This window comes from Lepisma saccharinum, chromosome 3 (assembly GCF_977018435.1).
Source record: "Lepisma saccharinum chromosome 3, izLepSacc3.1, whole genome shotgun sequence".
NCBI lineage: Eukaryota > Metazoa > Arthropoda > Insecta > Zygentoma > Lepismatidae > Lepisma > Lepisma saccharinum.
The window spans coordinates 117,210,512-117,228,189 of record NC_139231.1 but is presented as its reverse complement, the minus strand read 5'-3'; the positions used below and the strand labels follow the sequence as shown (position 1 = coordinate 117,228,189).

Sequence of the window (17,678 nt, the reverse complement as noted above, 5' to 3'; positions counted from 1 at the left end):
ATTTTTTAAAAAATACAAATATTATACACTTCAGACCAATCTTTAACAAATCACTCTGTTCTGCATAGTGCCGTGATGTCTTCATCTTGTGACAAAGTGATCTATATTTTAACAACTCTGTCAGGGAGATAAGTATTCGACAAAACTTATAAACTTAATAATTGATATGCTGCAGATGGAAGTTGCAAAACAATACTAAATATGGAATATCTACTTTTCTCTCTCTACCGTAAACCTGATTATAGAAATGTAATCTCGTACGTGGTTAACCTCTATGACAAGGTATTAATTTTTCGTAGTTCGATTTATTTCATATATGCCAGATGATACGTGGAAAGATTCATTATGCAGTAATTTAGGTCCATGTGGAATACTTAACCCGTTTTCTATTCAATGTAGAATAATTAAAAAGTAAGGGAAAGTTCATATAAAATCCATGTATACTTCCATTTCAAAGATTTTTTACTGCTGAATTATCTACGAAAACGTATTATCAAAAAATGCAATGAGTGTGGTATTTGAAACATTTTCAATGAGGCAGTGAGGGAAGCAGATTTTAGAAACCATTACCAGATGGTGATGTTAACGTAGGAATTTACCAAATTGTGTCATAGACATTCCTCCTTCAGTTCTTTTGTCCTTGTCACTCCAATTTATATATTTTCAAAGTCAGTTTTTTCCTAATTCTAAGAAATACTTCGTAGTTTGCATCTCAAACACCACTTCCATTCCCATACAATACAATACTTTATGAGATAACTGTTGGTATCGAACTTGCTAATAGGTTGCACAGAGAATTCGGTGGCTTTATTAATCACACTTGTCTATTGTCAACTTTTGCGAGACGAGGCGGAAGAGGCATTGAGAAAAATATATGTAATCAAGTGCAAGCTCGCCTACTGAAGTCGAAGCGGGGCGAAATTCTTTTGCATTCCGGGAGGCGAAAAGTTTTGTTCGCCGCCGCTGTAATTAGTGTGGGGTTGCGGAACAAATTTTAAACCTCGGCAATCTCATAATTTCAGTCTCTCTTCGCGAGGGCTCCCCAGTACAACTTTGTGCATTGTTGGTGAAGTGTGTATCAGTCGGGACATGAAAGCAAGAACTTGCTCCGTCAGTAGTTTCGATCGACGAACCTGTAAATTGATCAAATACAATCCATTCCTTCATACTTCAACTTTGTGCGTTTTCCCTTCGAAGATCATTCAATAATTACAAAAATGTATTTTTTCCAGGAAAAGTGTCGCTTTAAGAGGATATTATTGACCCTAATGCAGTGCCTATTTGCAAAGTTCTGCCTATATAGTATATTCGCAAGCGAATAATTTCACTTCTCTCGGCTGGCTTGGTTACAGTAATTAATGAATGTTCAAAACCTGTTTAAATTTCATCCTATCAGTGGTTTCCATGTATTAAATGCCATCGAACTAAAAATAATTCACAATATGTTGTAGTTTTATACAGAAAATAGATAAGTAATCTTTAATTGAGACCTTCACGATTTTCGAATATTCTACATCCCAACATAAAACCCGTCACTGAACGATTCTAAGAAATCGAAAGAAGGCAGAAAACAGCATGAAACTTTCCAAACACGATTCTTCACTTCATCAAAATACAGGTTCTGTAAAATATGCACGGCTTAATTTGTCTCCACGGACATCTTGTTAATCTATCATCATTAAAATTTTCATCTCGCCATGACGGGAGCCGGGGGATCCAGTGAACATATGAGAGGCACTCAAGTAACCTCTTCCTTTTTTAATGCTTTTTACAGAAAGCGTTCATGTTCATTTATCATCACCCCATTTCCAGCGTTTTGAAATATTTCAAGTGCAAGATTCATGTCAGGGAGACTAGGAACGGCGAGAATAATAGGAAAATATGTAACGAACAGAAATGGAAAATATGAGTAGCCTCCTGATTCCCCTTGTAAAAGTCGAAGTTAACATCGGGAATTGAAAGACTGCAAGGTTGTAGATATTGACAAATAGCTGTATTAAAAGTAGTACATATGCACTTTTCTTTTTCCCATAATGCTATTGTCTTCCCCTTGGCTTTTTCTACGTCTGAGAGTGTGGATATGGGCTAGCGATTAGACTTACAACAAGTAATGAAACGTATCATTCAGTTCGTTAAATTATACAAAGGTTTATTCATCTTTCTCCCTTATCAAAAATGGTAATTATAATCAGGGCATAATGCTTTAGTTACTCCTACACGATTAATTGCGTTTGTTGTTTACTTCATAAATTTAAAAAGAAAGGTCTGGGCATTGTGAGACGTTAAGGTAGATTCATTGAACATTACTCTTTGGTAGAACTTAAAATAAATTGCAGATGATGAAATATAGCTTTACATTCTTTTTATTTTTAATATCAATTATCATTTGTATAGCATTCTGCTTCATGTACCTTTTACTTGTACATTGGAAATGGCATTCAAATCCTAGCCTAAAATTAACCAATTTCTAAAAATATATTAAACATAAACGCCTTTACTTAGTTGCAATACAGTCAAAAATTTAAACTGCCTGACTCGGTCTTGAAATCCTCACCGCCTCGTTCAACGATACTTTCTTAAACTTGAACAAATTCCACTTTACATTCCAGCTGCAAAATTAAATGGAAGAAATAGATGATTTATTTCTATAATCAGGTTTAGATGCACTCTTTATTACAAAAAAAATGTTTTAGAGGATTTTAAGGCAAGATATGAAGACACATTATTACAATTTCAATCTCTCTCTTCGTTTGATTCATCAATGCTGCACTGCAGATTCATATTAATTGCCTTTTCGTATGGGAAGAAGAAGGAAGGAAGTGTTCTGGGGATTTGCAATCTTCGAAAGTTTCTACAATGATAAATCTATTATTGTACGGAATCTCTTACTGTTCACATTACACCATCATACATTTACCCTATTTTGGTCCTTCACTTTCTTACACTCACATAAAAATCACACATACTCTCATATACATATGTGTATTAGGTATACAAACAAACAAACAATAAATCTTAAATTACAGTCTTTTTTTTCCAACACCAGTACCTTTAAAGTCTGCAAGAATATTTGAGTTATTTACGCGTTTTACTGGCAAGGATTATCGCCGGTAACTTTGCTTTCATGCAGCTACAGGGAAAAAGTGCCATCTTCATTGTAAGTAGGCCTGTACAACCTTTGATTTTCGAGCCAGTTCCTTGATGGCACTGCGATCGACAAATCTTCAAGATGTTCTATCCAGAATTATACAGAGTAACAGCGAAGTTACATTTTTATTATAAGACTTTAAGCCAAAAGGAGGGGAAAGCTTTACATGTTTTGGCATGATTCACTTCGAAGCGAAATATTTAAGGTTACCTGTGGAAGTTTTTTTTAACAATTTGCACTGCGTTGGAAGGTTATTATTATTCCTCCATCCTTACTTCTCCGTTCGTTCGTTTCCTGAAAATAAATCCACATGTCAGAGGGAGGACAGGGGGTCATATATTACAAGACAACTTTTACCAAGGCATGTTACGTTCGTCCTGTGCAAGGGGTACTATTTTCGCAAAGGGTGCCACATTGCTATTGGTTTCCTCAGAGAAGACAGCATTTGATTCCAATGAGATAACGCCTTCCCAGAGGCCTGGGATCCAACTATCACATGACCAATAGAATAAGCTCTAGCCTCTCCCGTGTTTTCTGCTACTGTCACCCGTAGTTGAATGGTCTGGAAATAGATGGGACATTTTAACATTATAGCCGTAATAAATTTAGTCTGCACACAGTCATAGTACCAGACAATACTTATAGACAAGTGGTAAGAGATTTAGAATAAAATAGCGCATGTTTGGTGTTAGAAATACTTATCACGACATTTTTATGACTAACAAAAACGTAAAGTACCTGAACCCAATATGGCCTACCTAAGGTTTCAGATGGTTTCTAATGGTGTGCAAGGTCAGAAAGGTAAAAACTAATCGCAAGATCCAAAAGAGGGAACATTTCTGAACATTTACTGAAAATTGGAGCTAATTCCAAATAACAACATGAGTGCAAGTAAGATTTTATTAAAAAGTTACGTTTAAGCCATATTAGGCCGCCTACCCAATATGGCCTAGTCATATATTTTGTTCTTTCACATCAAAATATGAAACGGAAACTGTAAAGAAACTACCACAATGTTGTTTTTGTAGGTAGATAAGTATATTGATAAACTTACATTTTATTTACATAATGACACAAGAGAGTTGCACAAAGAAATAACATTGTTTCCAAACCAATAAACAAGGGAGTGGTGTGTCACAATTTGTTGCTAGACATGGATTACAAATCACAGTCTGGGCAAATGAAAGGTCCTTTAGCATCCTTAATGAGTCTCTCACGCTCTACGTGAACATAAAAGTAACAAATGTCAAATTTGCGCATGTATTTCACGATATATTCCTACGTAGGCCATATTGAGTCTACCTTACATAGTGTTCTTTTTTCCTTCGTTATAAACAGTCCTTTAGATTAAAGTCTAAACTAAGTACATTGTTGTAAAGTACAAATTTTGAGCTCTCATAATATGTACAGAGACATAAACACTTATCACTTGGAAGATTCAGTAAGTAATAACTTACGTATGCAATATTAGATCACGGAGAACACAATCACGATGTCCAGTTATTTCGTTTCTTTGTCCTCAAGTTACTGCATTATTGGTACAGCTAACAGGTTCAATCACGTCATTCGGACAGTCTAAATGCCATACTAAGGTCATCTGTTGAATTAAACTTGTAACTACTTGGAAACAGCAAATAGGCCATATTGGGTTCAGGTACCTTATGCGACATAGTTTTTTTCCTATATTTTTATTTATCCTTGTTTGATAGAGTTCGTATAATTTGCAGCAGTTAAAAGATCTGGAATTACCCAATATGGTCATGTTTGATAATACCATCTAACCCAATAAATAAAAATATAGCAATTTATAATGAACAGACCAGTGTTCTTGTGCACACATATTAACAATGGCTGATATTCAGCTAACAACTTCCCCCACAATTCATTGCGCGAAATCCCACTCGCAGCCACATTTCCGCAAACGGTCAGATCCTGCATTGAAAACATGCCGGGTAAGCATTGTGCGTATGTGATTCAAAGTATGCTTATAATGATGATATGAGGAAGATGTACGTATAAAATATAGCATTTTTTTTACTGTAAGAAGGCTTCTCATACACTTTCTATAAATCCGCAAATCTCATTGCTGGACTTCGTGCTGTTTCTTCCCATCATTTTTTGATGACGTCAAGTTGAATATCATCCATTGAATCGACTTGACTCCAATTTCGTATACTGTGAAAAAAATCGGGATAATCTACCTCTGTTGTTTCAGCACTTTATTGATTTAGTTTATTTAACGTCACTTTTCTGCCACTTCGGCTAATCGTGACGATGAATGGTGATACGATGAAGGGACAAACACATTAGGACGACACAACACAAACCACACTGAGGATAGTGCTGACTAGTGCACTTGAGCTTCGTTAGCCAGCAAATATGCAGTTCAGGGTTCCATCCAGCATCCCCATCCAGTACGGGAGGGATGGGGATTATTTATGGATTTTAACACACTGATAACTAACAAGTTTAAGGAAGCGATAAAATATGTTTCAGTTTTTCAGAAATCAAATATTTTTTCTTACGACTCTTCACTTGCAAGAAATAATAATTTTTGGAGGGGGCCGTTAACTCCTTTCATAACCCGCTTGTAAATAAACCACAAAGCTTGCAAAACCAAATGACTCTTTGGTTCTGTACCATATTTCACTTTCCTTCAACACGCAAGTTCAGCACACCAAGAACTCTTTGATGCCATTAATATGCAATGCAAACACTCCCTGTAGCTACTTGCTCTGTACGTTAAAGTTTGCCTTCTCTAGCGTTTCCGTAGAAGTACATTCTTCAGAACTCTGTTGGCTAACACTCAACCCAGCCGTTGGTAGAGAGGAACAAAGGGGAAGGCATCTTGCAAACCAGACGCCGCAGTCTTGCCCTGCAGTGCAGTAACTGTTGCATGTTAGCAACAGAATTTGCATTTATTATACTCATTAGAAATAATTAGAAGATTATTAGGTCATGGGTACTTGACTGCAATAGGCAATTGTTTAGTTGACCCACAAGTTCATCAAACTGGTTTCTCCAGCTTGACTTACCTTGAAGGACCGGACAGGTGAACCTAAACAGTGGCACAAAGTGGGAGTGACATTCGAAGGAGTGCTTCCGCACTCCACGTTTTATGCTCCACAACCAAAATTTCTTCTCGTTAATAATAATAACAATAATGGGTAGATAAAGCTAAAAATAAATCAGGCGACAGAAATAACATCCTTAGGAAAATATTTGGACCTAAAAGGGATGAGGAGACAGGTGAGTGGAGAAGGTTACATAATTTAGAACTGCACAATTTGTATTCATCTCAACGTTATCCCTCCATCTTCGTTTTGGCCTTCATACAGGTCTCTTACCAACATGTTTCCTAACAAGAATCCTGTACGCTCCTTTTTCCTCTCCCATTCGTGCCACATGGCCTGTCCACCTAAGTCTTCTTGATTGAATTAATGTAATTATGTCTGGACTGTACAAGGAATTCTGCCACGGAGGTCGGTTAATGGGGTATGATTAGACTAAATTGAAGAAGGGACACTCCCAAGAAACCACTCATGTCCAAGCCAGGACTCGAATCTGGGAATTTCATTGGCGAAATAGAAAATCGATGACTTGACGCGCTCCGGCACTGAGCAGATCTCATAACATACGGAACCCTATTGTAAATTATTTATTTATTTATTTAATTTAATGATTTTACAATGCTTAAACGGCTACATTTCAGTTAATAAAAATAAACCGTGAAAACCACAATGCGTCAGACTAAATAAATGCATAAATAGCAGTGTTTGTTCCTATAAAATACACATCGTACTCTCCTAAGTAGCCCTACAGTCAAATTGTGTCACCATCTATGCATTGGCTTTAGTTATATTGTGAGATCGTCACCGTTTGTAGCTTTATCGGATTGAGATATCAAGGCACCTCGAAATGTGTATGATAGAACGGATAAACTATATAATTTTTCCAAGATATGTAGCATATCTTTCAGTTCACCAAATTTTTACTTTGTAAGTAGTTTCAGAGCATTTGAAGATATCGATAGTTCTCGCATGATGTTATAACGTTGTGCTGAGTAGGTGTATATTTTTTTCTGGTGTGTAGGTGAAATATTGGATTTTGTTGATACGTATAACACTTTTATATAGAGGCGGTAGAGGCATTGCTGTAACAAGAATTTCAAAATGGCCTCCAGCTGTTTGCACACGCGAGTCATGAAGGCAGGACGAGGAACAGGATTCCTCTCTATTATGCCTGTTCTCGTACACTTTTCTGTACGTTAAACTGTAGTTCCAGTCCCGATTAGCTTTACTGTGCATAAAGTGGACTTAGAACAACATATCAATCAATCAAGGAAATCATTAAGAAGATTCTGACGTTCGTGGCTGAGTGATTAGCACATCGCGCTACAATACCAGAGGTCTCGTGTTCGAATCCCGACCTGGGCATGGTGGTATTATTTGTGAGTGTCCGTTCATCAACTTCATCATATCACTCACCCCATCTTCTCGATTAGCCGAAAGTGGCAGAAAGCGAAGGAAAATGAACCAAATCAATTCACTAAGAAGCTGGACGTCCGTCAGAGAGGCAAGTTAATGAAGTAATTAAGTTCTCAGATTAGTGTCAACTTGTCATAAGTGCTGAGAGAAACCCCCAAGATTCGCGTATCCTTGATAAAGGAGAGGCAAAATCGTGCCAGCTAGCAGGATTTGGTACTGCAAAAATCCTAAAATCTTCGTGGAACGCCCCCGAAATGAACTCATACTTTCAATAGATGTAAGATTGAGAAAAAAATCTCTCGCACGCTCTCGCTTTTTCTGATAATCTTTCATTTTACTTCCCCTTTCCTTTCTCTTTCTTCAATCTCGCCTGCAATTTTTCTTTTCTCTTTCTTACTCTTTCTGGGAAAACTGCAACAGTTCAGCGATCAAAGTATTAATACGTGTAAAAAAGAAAGAAATATAAAAGTGGGCACGCATTTTTTTAACCAAACATGGCACTCAAAGCTTTGTGTTGAGTTTCGTTCTTGCATATGAAGCGAAATGAATTCATATCCCACCCAAGTCGCACACTGGATGCAGAATTCCTCTGAAACATGCTATTTTGAGAGAATTCTATTGTGGACACTAGCGATTACGGAGCGAAGACGAGACCTCTCACACTGGTCTGGGTCCCCACGAGTCTGCGAGGACCTGCCCTGGTCTCGAGAAGCCTCGGAGGCCATGGTCTGGTCTGCACAAACCTAGAGGGGTCTGGTTTCCATAACTGTATTTCCTTAAGGAACAAGAATCATGAGACGCAGATAAATAAGAGAAAGTTGCAGTTTACTTGCGATGTGCATCTTTCACCGTGCACATTCAATCAGATCCTCCTTTGGGTCGCGGTCCGGCCCTCAATAACCTGGCAGCCGCCGTTGCCATGGCGACCGGAATAACCGGATGAGCAGACGCACGTCACTGCCAGGGCGAAAGAGAAAAGAGCCGAGAGAGGGAGATGAGAGTGCCGTTGCCCTGGAAACGAATATCAGCTTCCTTCTTTCTTCCACTTCTCCGCCGGTGTGTGGCGTGCGTGTGTGTGGAGCTCTCTCATCCTTCCTCTTCTTCGCATCCGATTCTTTAGATGACGTCACAAAATTCTCCCCAGGGAATTTGAACCCAATGATTGAGACGGATCAGGTCGGGAATTGCACGCTAGGAATTCTCTCATGCTAAGGTGGCACACATATACATATGCGTACTTTTTCAATTGCCTCCAGGAGGAAGCACATTGGTGGCATACATGTAAACTTTTCACGAACATATGTCAGTTCGGTGCTCGTTGGATATACGTATAACATATTATAAAGACGGATTGTGAATTGGTTGCACGTGCGTACTAAAATTGTTTCATGTTTTATCTGATGGATAACTTCAGCACGACCCCCCTGATTAACCTACACTATGCTGCGAAAACAGTGCTAGGAGCTCGACTTCTACTGATGATTCGCAATTTCCTTAGCTTATATTGTTTTTCTGCCACTTTTGGCTAAACCGACTTAAAGGGTGAATGAGTATTAGATTAATTGATGAATACGTAGCTACTCGGAAAGAAACACTACTTGTACCGAGGCTTGGGTGGTGAGATCGCGTCGACCGCTGAATAGAGACGATCGAGGCAGCACCATCACCTTCGTTGTTAATGTGGCAGTTGGAATAGATGCAAGTATGTAAGAAACTAGAGAGAATCCAAAACAGAGAAATGAAATAATTGAGAGATGTGAAAGAAAGGGAAAAGAGAAAACAGGAAAATGAAGCAAGAGAGGAGGAAAGGAGAAAATGAGAAGGGGAAAGGAGAAAATGAAACGAGAGAGAAGAAAGTAGAAAATTAGGGGATAGGAGAAAATGAAACTAGAGAGGAGAGGAAGGGAGAAAATGAAATTAGAGGAGAGGAAAGGAGAAAATGAAAATAGAGAGGAGAGGAAAGGAGAAAATGAAAATAGAGAGGAGAGGAAAGGAGAAAATGAAACTAGAGAGGAGAGGAAAGGAGAAAATGAAACTAGAGAGGAGTGGAAAGGAGAAAATGAAAATGGAGAGGAGTGGAAAGGAGAAAATGAAACTAGAGAGGAGTGGAAAGGAGAAAATGAAAATAGAGAGTAGTGGAAAGGAGAAAATGAAAATAGAGAGTAGTGGAAAGGAGAAAATGAAACTAGAGAGGAGAGGAAAGGAGAAAATGAAACTAGAGAGGAGTGGAAAGGAGAAAATGAAAATAGAGGAGAGGAAAAGAGAAAATGAAAATAGGGAGGAGAGGAAAGGAGAAAATGAAACTAGAGAGGAGAGGAAAGGAGAAAATGAAACTAGAGAGGAGAGGAAAGGAGAAAATGAAAGAGAAGATGAAACGAGAGGAGAGGAAAGGAAAGGAGAAGATGAAACGAGAGAGAGGAAAGGAAAGGAGAAAATGAAACGAGATAGAGGAAAGGAAAGTAGAAAATGAAACTAGAGAGGAAAGGAGAAAATGAAACTAGAGAGGAGAGGAAAGGAGAAAATGAAACTAGAGAGGAGAGGAAAGGAGAAAATGAAACTAGAGAGGAGAGGAAAGGAGAAAATGAAACTAGAGAGGAGAGGAAAGGAGAAAATGAAACTAGAGAGGAGAGGAAAGGAGAAAATGAAACTAGAGAGGAGTGGAAAGGAGAAAATGAAACTAGAGAGGAGTGGAAAGGAGAAAATGAAACTAGAGAGGAGTGGAAAGGAGAAAATGAAAATAGAGAGGAGTGGAAAGGAGAAAATGAAACTAGAGAGGAGAGGAAAGGAGAAAATGAAACTAGAGAGGAGTGGAAAGGAGAAAATGAAAATAGAGAGGAGTGGAAAGGAGAAAATGAAAATAGAGAGGAGTGGAAAGGAGAAAATGAAAATAGAGAGGAGTGGAAAGGAGAAAATGAAACTAGAGAGGAGAGGAAAGGAGAAAATGAAACTAGAGAGGAGTGGAAAGGAGAAAATGAAAATAGAGGAGAGGAAAAGAGAAAATGAAAATAGAGAGGAGAGGAAAGGAGAAAATGAAACTAGAGAGGAGAGGAAAGGAGAAAATGAAACTAGAGAGGAGAGGAAAGGAGAAAATGAAACTAGGAGTGGAAAAGAGAAAATGAAAATAGAGAGGAGAGGAAAGGAGAAAATGAAACTAGAGAGGAGAGGAAAGGAGAAAATTAAACTAGAGAGGAGAGGAAAGGAGAAAATTAAACTAGAGAGGAGAGGAAAGGAGAAAGTGAAACTAGAGAGGAGAGGAAAGGAGAAAATGAAAGAGAAGATGCAACGAGAGAGAGGAAAGGAAAGGAGAAAATGAAACGAGAGAGAGGAAAGGAAAGGAGAAAATGAGACTAGAGAGAGGAGAGGAAAGGAGAAAATGAGACTAGAGAGAGGAGAGGAAAGGAGAAAGTGAGACTAGAAAGAGGAGAGGAAAGGAGAAAATGAGACGAGAGAAAGAGAGGAGGAAAGCGAAAATGAGACGAGAGAGAGGAGAGAAAATGAGGCAGAAACCAGAGGAAAGAAGAGGCAAGAGAGGAAAGGGAAGGAGGGAAAGAAGAAAACGGGGAAAGAGGACAGGAGAAGAGAATTTTCAGAAACTGACCTCATGCTGAAACCCAATTTAGTCACTGTGTGTGCGTGTATGCGTAAGGACTTTAAAACGTTCGTAAATATTAATAGGTTGTTCGGACGAAATGTTCTTCTTGGCAAACATCCAAACATATCAGATGTTGCTTCGTACCAAATGCAAACCAATTCTCCGCGTACTTTATCTCTTGACCTCAATTTCAACGTGCAGGGCATCGGAAAATCTGAAGCCCCCCCCTCCCCCATGGCAACAGGGTTAGAAAGCAAGCTGAAAGCAAAGTACACAGCTAATGTGCTGGAGCCCTCCACTTATCCTTCTTTCAAGAAAACCCGCTGTACCAGAAAAACACTGTCGTGGCCTTTCTGCGCTTACAAATTTGTCCCAAAGGTGTACGAGGCAGTAAGTTGAGTTCATAACAGAGCATTTGAGCATGATTTCAATGCTTGGCTGCTCGCGTTTGATTAAGCATAATAATTGCCTCCATCGACTAATTGCTCATTAGTTAAAAATATACATTTGCCAATTACTGGACTAGTTTTATTGCTTGTCTGAATTAGTCACAGTTGATCCTTATTAAAATGCCATCTTAATCAGGCGTAGTCTAATTTATTTGGTTACAAAATACCTTTATCTATCCCAAGGAAAAAGAACGTTAAATGCATTCATGTTGTGTTTACGTCCACGTTATGCACAGAGAGACTAATCGACACTGAACCTACAGGTTAAAGTGGGATCCGAATTACAATGTGCCTCTATAGGGTATCGAATCAGAGACCCATCTATTATAAGGTACCCCCAGCGGCATCGGGGAGAACCTAACGTCAAATACAGAAAAATATCAAATAACAGCTGAGTGGTAAAATAAGAATATATACCCCTATTGGGCACGGTACTACTATACGGCGCACGCTTTTAGAAGGAACATGAGTTCAGCCAATACGCAGCCAGTGCTGTGGCGCTGTAACCAAACCAACTGCTAGCGGAAGGGAAACACAGATAAGCGCAATTCGCTGTGTCCAATATTCAGCTTTTTATAGGTATAATGCATGCACGTGATATTTGAGTACAGTGAAATATACAGTGAAGAATTCTACACAGGATCATATCATATCACTGCAGCACATAAGAGATACTCGTACCTGATAGAAGTTTGAAGGTACGTATTTATTGTAGAGGAACTGCAAGGTCATCATCATCGCTCTCGTTTCTGTTTTCTGGCATGTTTCCCAGGAGATTTGAAGAGGGATTCGCCGATTTCTGTGGTAGATACTTTGCCCTGTTTTATAATGCGCAACACAGTATGCACACATACACCACGCGCTTTAGCCGTAAGTTCTCGACTCTGAGAAAACACTGTTTCAGCATGCACGTCTTGCGAACGCCAATTCCTTAAAGCTTTAAAACTAAGATTTCAGTCTTGTGAACGTAATACGAGTATTTACCCTTGGTGCCTGTACTACTGGTACGTACTAGGTTTCGAGATCGACATTATTAATTTGATTTGCTTTATTTTACTTTGCTTTTCTGTCACTTTTGGCTAATTGCGAAGATGGGAATGAGTGATGATATAATGAAATTGATGAAGGGACGTTCATAAACATCCATGTCCAGGCCAGGATTCGAACCCGGGACTCCTGGCGTCGTAGAGCGATATGCTAACCAATCCACAATGGCGCCGGCGCGACATTATTAAATAACACTCATGCAACACACACACACACTATTGCACAACTATCGAGCATAAGGGCTGTATTGCACATCGCGCTACGTCGCCAGGGGTCCCGGGTTCGAATTCAGACCAGGGCATGGATGTTTATGAACGTCCCCAGACTCGCAATGTTTGTGAACACACAAGACAATGAAAGGTCATTGTGCATATTCATACGAATTTGGCACCCATAGCTTTACCAAGACACAACAACTTATCGGGGTCAACACGGTGGCAACGAAAAGACAACAGACGGAACACGGAAGGAAAACGAAAGGGTCATTGTGTGTGTGTGTGTAGAGACGTGTTGTTTCCCGTGTTTCATCGAGAAACGATAACTCCGGCTGTAGGCGACGGAAATTCATGGGACTTGGACAGTCAGGTTCAAAATGTCTTGCACCATCTTATGATGAACCTTAAAGTGGCGAGTTTTATAAAAACTTCTTGCGCGCAAGAAAAATACAGAACACTGCGTTTAACTCGCGCGCTGCTGTTTCCTAACAGTACAACGTTGCACTACTGCAATTGGCTGGTCGCCACGCACACTCTTTGCGTGGCTCCGCCCGATATCGCTTCTAAAACCGTGCGTCGTATAGTAATCGATACATATTTCGATGAACTAAAAAGTGCTGATGTTATTAACGTCAACTTGCAGAAACTGAAAAAAAGCACATAAATGAAGAAGTACATTAATACAAACTTTGCCTAGTTGTTGCAGCCTCCCCGATGGTGCAGTGGTATCGTCGTCGCCTTGTAATCAAGGGGTCCTGGGTTCGATACCCGGTGGAGGCACATAGTGGATCCCACTTCAAACTGTAGGTCCAGTCCCAATTAGCCTTAATGTGCATAAAGTGGACTTAAAACACGAACTCAATCAATAAATCTAGATGTTGCAGTAGAATGTCTCGCATTGATATCTTGTATTTTTCTCTTCGTTTTATTCTTTGTAATCTACAAATCACAGTTCAATACCCGGTTGGGACGCTTTCTTGTGATTCAGCTTAGCTCATCTTTACTTTGTGTATGCCAAGTTCTCGTCTTGTGCAAGTCTCGCCCACGTTTCGTTCATGTCTCGATTCATAGACGTAAGTCTCGTTCATGTCTCGATGCACAGTCGTAAGTCTCGCGGTGAGGAGAGTGAATCAGTTAACCTTTCTCGAAGCAAGCCCTGCCGTTGTTGCAAGGAACAGCAAGTGTGCAACAAGTGTGCTCTTTCGAAAATTCAATTATGCAACCCCGCCTTACACGCGGAGAGTGACATCCGTGCCTGGAAAATTAGTGGGAAAGTATTGACGTCATTGTGACGTAAAGCTTTTGCAATGAAAAGGAGGACCCTGCATCTGGGTGGTAATTCGCGGGGAAATCGATAAACAAGTGGGCAGGCAAGACGCAGCAATCATTCGTAATGGAGCAAGAGGCTGAGGGCAGTTGGATGTTGGATGCGAACGAACTTTGCGATTCCGTGCACGAACTTGATCTTGTTTTGGACAAGGGGACTTTCTTAAATTAATGTAGGACTCCCCCTCTTACTATACCAACACACACGCGCGCAATGACGCAGGTACATGAGCAACAGCCCAAATTTTTACGAGGGGTGCAGTATTCCCATAAATCCTTTGATCCTGATTGCTCCTCTGGTACACCTCCTCATATAATTTGTTGGACGCAAGATGATGCCGTTCAAAGTATCGTTTTTGGTGGCTAAACGTAAAAGGTGTCTTTGGTCTATATTATATCCTTCTCCAAAGCAATTCAAATCACATTGAACCAATTGTACTATGTGATTCTAGTTATCTCACTTGATCTGTGAGCTTGGAAATCTTTATAAGGAAGTAAAAACTGTTTAAAATAAGTGGAAACATTGATATGAGATCTAGAGCTTTATCTGTTCAGGTACTGTATGCATTTTTAAAGCCTGTTAGAGCTGTTGTCAAGATAGTTACTTTAAGCTACCACGTTACTTCGCCTTTAGGGAAGTCATCATGCATGTGTCGCATATGATATATAGGTAAAAGCGTTGCCTAAAAACCTGAACCTAGAAACACGAATATACTTATATTCTGAACAAAATCTCTCAACAGATGGCATTGTAGTATACATCTCGATGCTATTGTGTTTCTTGGAGATCTATGTGAACGAACAAATGAACGCGGCCAACATGTAAAGATAATACAACGCGAGCGAAGCCATAGGCGGGTTGCTAGTACGATATCGTATTGTTTAGTTTACAATACATAAACCGCAAGTGCTCCCTGTAGAGGATAAATATCAAAAAGGAGTTTCCTACCTGCAAAGCGTGGGCTGGAACGCTGAAGATCATGGCCTCGTTGAAGATGGGGCTCCTCTCCCCCTTTTTGGTCGACGTCTTCTTCTTGTGAACCTTCTTCCCGTGTTGAAGTAAATACACCTGCGAAAGAGTAAGGAAATTACATGCAGAAAGCAATATATCAATTGGCATATCACTCGTGTAGCTTTATTAACTACAACCCGAAAGTTGGTGCAGCACATGTTATTTTAAGCTTTTGCATATTTTAGAAAAGAAAAAAAATACGTATCCTCGTCACTCATGAGTATAACAGATCTAACTTTATTTTCGCTGTGAATATATTTCTAATTAATGCATTTTTCTTATTTTGTCGCTTTGGCTGGAGGGTCTAATGTAGACCGCAGACTGTTAGAAAACCTACTGTTTCCCCCTTGCCCCCTCAGTTTGAGACAAAATTATATTTATTTGCATACTGTTCTGTGTGAGAAACCGAATTTAAAAATTTGTTTCTGAATTATCTACCTCCATATTCAAAACTTACGTTATCTTATCAGCAAATACTTTTCATAACTTCTTTTGCATAACGAACCCTTAAGCTGTACAGTCATGGAACTTAGTAGTACTGTGTAATTTGTACAGCGCAATTTTGATACACTAATTTTAACATTTTGTAAAATTCGTTAGAAAACTAGACTTTCACTACGAAGACTTAGAATAATCACATTAAGTAATAGGAAATTCTACTTAGAAACTACAAGGGATAGTCAAATACAACCTTAATTTGTTTTTGTTGCTTTTCTAGTAAATTTCTGTATGTAGGGTTGTACAAGTTGTTTTTTTTTAACGCAGACCTATTGCTGATCTATACAGGGTGTTTCGTAAGTTCGTTTACAACGCTTGGGAGGTGATTGTGCGAGTGAAAATAAGGTGGAAAGTTCATGTAACGAAATTCCGGAAACGGCTTTGTTGCCGAGTTATTGACGTTTGAAAACGTGGGAAAATGATTTTCCGAAGTGAATAATGGCAAACGGGTGGAGAGAAGTCGTCGGTGTTGGGCGGTCCACTAAGAAATTGGGTACGCTCTTGTCAAAAAATCACGCGGCAATGTTGTGCAATGTCGGCGCAAGGTATTCCCCAAAGGACGCGAAAAAAATGAACTGTCATAGGTTGCATACGCTGAAGGGTACACAGTATGCTTAATGGAGATGTGAAGGGAACCTCATCACAGACAGTTTTCAAAGTGTCCACCATGTACTTCCAAGCAGAGGCGACAACGGCGAATCAAGGATTGTCTAGTGCGACCCAACAACCCCGGCGTTTCTGCTATCGATGCTGCAGCTACATTGATACGGGCAACGAGGTCCTCGCAAGGAATTGGACGCACGATATTTTCAACTTTTGAGTTAGGCCTGTATACCTTAAGAAGAATAAGTCTTTGGGATCCACGTGCAGTGTCTTATGACTCACTCCAATGGCCTTACCACCTACCTGCCTGCGAACTGAGGCCATTGCCGAACTTTCTCCTCCATTAGTAAACTTGCTGGTGTGGTAAGCATGCACAGAGATATTGAATTATCATTTGCCGAGAAATTTCTGTAAGTTTTAGGCTGACAGAGGGCAAGAAACCACTCCTCTTCGCGCTGTAAATGTGGATAGGAGGCTACATTTTTGAAACAACAAAAATGGCGTTTTGAAGCTCACTTGATTAGTGTTGCAGTCTTGTGATCGTTTTGTAAATAACAGTTGATACCTCATGTAAATTTGAGCTCCATAGTCTGTCCTGGATTTTTTTTTACTTTTAAATTTTTCATTTGTCTCTTGTAATATCGGTTGAACCTCAACTTGGACAAAAATGCTGTGTAAAGAAGGGAATTGCACCTTGGACAAAAATGCTGTATAAAGGAGAGAATTCCAGTGGTACTAAGTAAGACTAGTACACGAGTTCGTTTCCATTTCTGCTATTTTGCCCGTTGTAGCGTTGCTTAAATGTGCTTGACAATTTCGTTGCCTAATCTAACTTTGCAACCACGCCATTTCCCCTCTATCACGGCCTTATGGGCACTTTTACGAGCATTTCGTGCGAGGCGAATTAGAGGAGGGAAATTGAATGCAGAAGCTCAATCATAGAAGTCGTATTGCTCAAACGGGTGCCGAATACGTCGTTCCTGAAACAAAATAATTTTGAAAAATGGTTTCCGGTTCACCTATTTGCATACACATTATTAATTGCTATATGCATTGTGCAGTTGGCAAACAAATAGCAGCAAGCTAAGAGATTACACTATAAAAAGTTAATTGAAGAAATTACAGTTTAAGACCATCAATTTTTCCTGTCATCCAACTACCGTAAATAGGATCACGACGGTTTTTACAATATTAACGGTCATTACAATGTTGACCTAATTAATGTAATGTTAAGGAATGTGTAGAGAACTCTAAATTCGTTGTCATAAAGTATGCAGCAAAAGTAAATCCTGCAGTACAAA

At 39.4% G+C, this 17,678-nt stretch overlaps 1 protein-coding gene across 2 annotated transcripts in view; it reads right to left on the bottom strand.

Moving 5' to 3' along the window:
• Positions 1-2,473: 2,473 nt before the first annotated feature.
• Positions 2,474-17,678, bottom strand: part of LOC145985345 (synaptotagmin-12-like) — a 210,888-nt gene continuing 195,683 nt past the window's right edge. For both annotated transcript variants that reach the window (XM_083119246.1, XM_083119247.1), the window contains exons 7-8: positions 15,214-15,333; positions 2,474-3,710 (exon numbers count right to left, since the gene is read on the bottom strand). In XM_083119246.1, coding sequence (XP_082975372.1) covers positions 3,540-3,710; positions 15,214-15,333 — 291 coding nt within the window. In that variant the 3' untranslated portion in view covers positions 2,474-3,539. The remainder of the gene's footprint in view (positions 3,711-15,213; positions 15,334-17,678) is intronic.